General features: G+C 43.5%; 1 protein-coding gene across 1 annotated transcript in view; it reads right to left on the bottom strand.

Annotated features, from left to right (window-relative positions):
- Nucleotides 1–2,621, bottom strand: part of LOC106815513 (solute carrier family 12 member 9-like) — a 27,444-nt gene extending 24,823 nt beyond the window's left edge. The window contains 2 exon segments of the mRNA XM_014819978.1: nt 1,978–2,220; nt 2,502–2,621. Coding sequence (XP_014675464.1) covers nt 1,978–2,179 — 202 coding nt within the window. The 5' untranslated portion in view covers nt 2,180–2,220; nt 2,502–2,621.
- Between the last annotated feature and the right edge of the window lie 435 nt (nt 2,622–3,056).

The following is a 3,056-nucleotide window of genomic DNA, read 5'->3' as shown; positions in this document are numbered from 1 at the left end:
AACAAACATGGTGACGACATCTAGCAAAAAATTGGCGACGGCAGGAGAGGCATATCTAATATAAAACAAACATGGTGACGACATCTAGCAAAAAATTGGCGACGGCAGGAGAGGCATATCTAATATAAAACAAACATGGTGACGACATCTAGCAAAAAATTGGCGACGGCAGGAGAGGCATATCTAATATAAAACAAACATGGTGACGACATCTAGCAAAAAATTGGCGACGGCAGGAGAGGCATATCTAATATAAAACAAACATGGTGATGACAAGCGGGACATCAAAATCATATTCAACAATTAGACATGACAACTATGGCTGACATCGCCGGCAATCAAACATGGCAATGTCGGTGGACGTCTAAAGTGATCAAACATGGTAGGGATAGCGGACGCCTCGAGCGATCGAAGGAAAGTAGGAAAGGGGATGCAACACAAACCATCCGATGGAAACAATAACTACATGCGTAACATATACCACACGGGCGTTTATTCTCAGACATAGCAAAGGTAGTACACGTCAACTGGAGATGCGGGTAGGACGGAAACAGAAACAAGGGATAATCTAAGAGATGACCAAGCTCTACTCGAGTACGGTACTCTACACGCTACTCGAGTACGGTAGGGTCGTTCCTTTATAAGCCTGTTAGGCTCGCGATGCAGGGGCCCATTGTCAGAAATAAAATTAGTCTTAAGATTAATCTTAAAGCCGCACAATGCGCATCTACACGCTAATTTCTCCAGTACTAGACTAGCAAATACTTCGTGTCATGCAGAATCATACTACCTTATGACAAAATAAACTCCTGAAATGACAATAGTTCCTCCAATTTCACTGCGCGTAGTCTTATAAAAGGCATTTGAAAATACCTCCAATGTTGTTCAAATTCTCCGATGTTGTTGACAGTTTCGCGTTGTTCTCCCAAGCAACAGTGCAGCGGTGCTGCGGTACAGCGGTATGGGTGTAGCAAAGATAAAAACATGTGACGTCACCTAACCGATTCTTGGCGAAATTGTTTGGCAAACAATTTAGCGTTGGCGGCAGATTACCAGATTTCGCACCTCTTTCTTGTGGGTTTTAAGCAAACGCGCAGTGAAATGGGAGGAACTAGAGTTTATATTGCCATAAGGTAGTGTGATTATGCATGACACGAAGTATTTGCTAGTCTAGTACTGGAGAAATTAGCGTTTGGATGCGCATAGTGCGGCTTTAACATTAACTACCACTCGTAACCGTTAACAGAAACATCGCAACGTTACGAGAATGAAAAATCCTCAAAAATATCCTCTGAAAATAACACATTTACACTACGAATTACAATTGTAGTGATATTATATTTTATAATAATGAATAAAATGTGTGTTTTTCTTGAAAAACACGTCAAAATCATTAATTATCTACCGATCGTAAAACAAAATAATACATTTACAAATGGTGTATGGCATTTGTTCTCTTGTTTTAAATGTTTGCCACGCTTGCTACGACTCTCGCGTCTCGTGTTACAGTGAGAATTTGTCTTGTTGTGCAGAATAAATTCATGGCCGCGTCGTTTTTCATCAAATATTATTTATATGTGGTTAGCCATCATAATATGCATAAACTACTGTGATGTACAATAAATGTGTATGAATTTGAATTTTGTGATCGATTCTCATCCAATCAGCAACCTTGTGATGAAGTTCCTGTTATCGTAAGTTTTCTTTTAGTTGCGATGTGTTTCTGTCAACGCTCCTCTCGTACATTAACATTAGTCGTAAGTGTTATCTTAGCATTAACATTAGCATTAACTTTACGATGTTTCTGACAACGGCCCGCTGGCTTCTTGACGTAGTGACTCGCGTGACGGCATGGCGCACGTTACGGCATGACCTCGTAACAGATGTCGCCGTAACTACACGGTGTCGTGAGTTGACGCGGTTTACTTGTGATAAACACGCGTCGCTTCATGCGTGTTCTACCCGCTACACACTCACCTATACGCAAGAAGAGCAGCACGCTAAACATGGACAGCACGACGGGACAGAACACGCCGTTGAATGCGTTGAGAGATCGCTCGCTGCGATTCGGCTTGCCATCGCCGCCGGTCCCGCTCAGCGATCGCATCAGCCGGGCACTCAGCAGTGGTGCCTCGTCCCCTCGTGACGACCCGAACAAGCCTCGAGAGTGCGTACCCATGGCTGGATCCGCCGCCGACGCTGCGTCACGACTTCCTCTTCCTGAACGATATCACAAATTACACCCATGCAGATTCGTTGCTTCGGCACTATCAAATCATAAAACGTGTTAAAAATGACGCAGGTAACAAAGGTGACAAACCTAAAATTACCTGCTTAGATTGTCAAACATGTACCGATTCATTGACACAGCTGGCCTGTTGTTGTTGTTATCAAACTGCATACAGTGCAATGAAAGGCTGACCGGTAACGAATATCATATCTTGCGTTTCACGCATGCATATATTTTTGCGCGCTAATAATTCTTAATATAAATTACTCACAAATGAAGAGTTGAAACGATCAAGGTAGAGTAGAGGCGTTCAGCTTCTTATGCGACAACAACTGTTGACAAACTGGGACGGAAAATAAATGACACGACCGCCACGAACAAGTGAGCGCCTATGATTCACAACTGTGACATCACGCGTCACGTGATCATGCGTCATACTACCGTGAGGTGCGCGAGCAAACTGCATGCACTGATGCAGTGCACCCACTACTATCTATTCATTATATTATTTATTAGTATAATAGAGATCAGTAAGGGCACCTTCGTACACTCAGGACAAGGCCTATAGATAAACACTATCTATAGATAGTGTTCAGGGGCGGATCCAGGGCTGAAGCTAGACAGTATTTTTCCAGATTTTAAGGGCACGTACATCCCCCCCCACAGTGGGCGCCGTTGGGCGCGGAAACACATGGCGGGGGTCTGGGGGGCCTCCCCCAGGAAATGTCAAAATTTCAAGGGTCCCTGGACACAAAAATGAGCACCATTTGAGCACACATTTAGTCAAGCAGCAATAGCTAAAAACCATATGGAATTTTATTTCTGC

This window comes from Priapulus caudatus, unplaced genomic scaffold (genome assembly GCF_000485595.1).
Source record: "Priapulus caudatus unplaced genomic scaffold, Priapulus_caudatus-5.0.1 Scaffold1136, whole genome shotgun sequence".
In the NCBI taxonomy this organism is placed as follows: Eukaryota; Metazoa; Priapulida; class Priapulimorpha; order Priapulimorphida; family Priapulidae; genus Priapulus; species Priapulus caudatus.
Note: the sequence above shows the minus strand (reverse complement) of the source record. Positions and strands in the feature narration are given on the sequence as shown.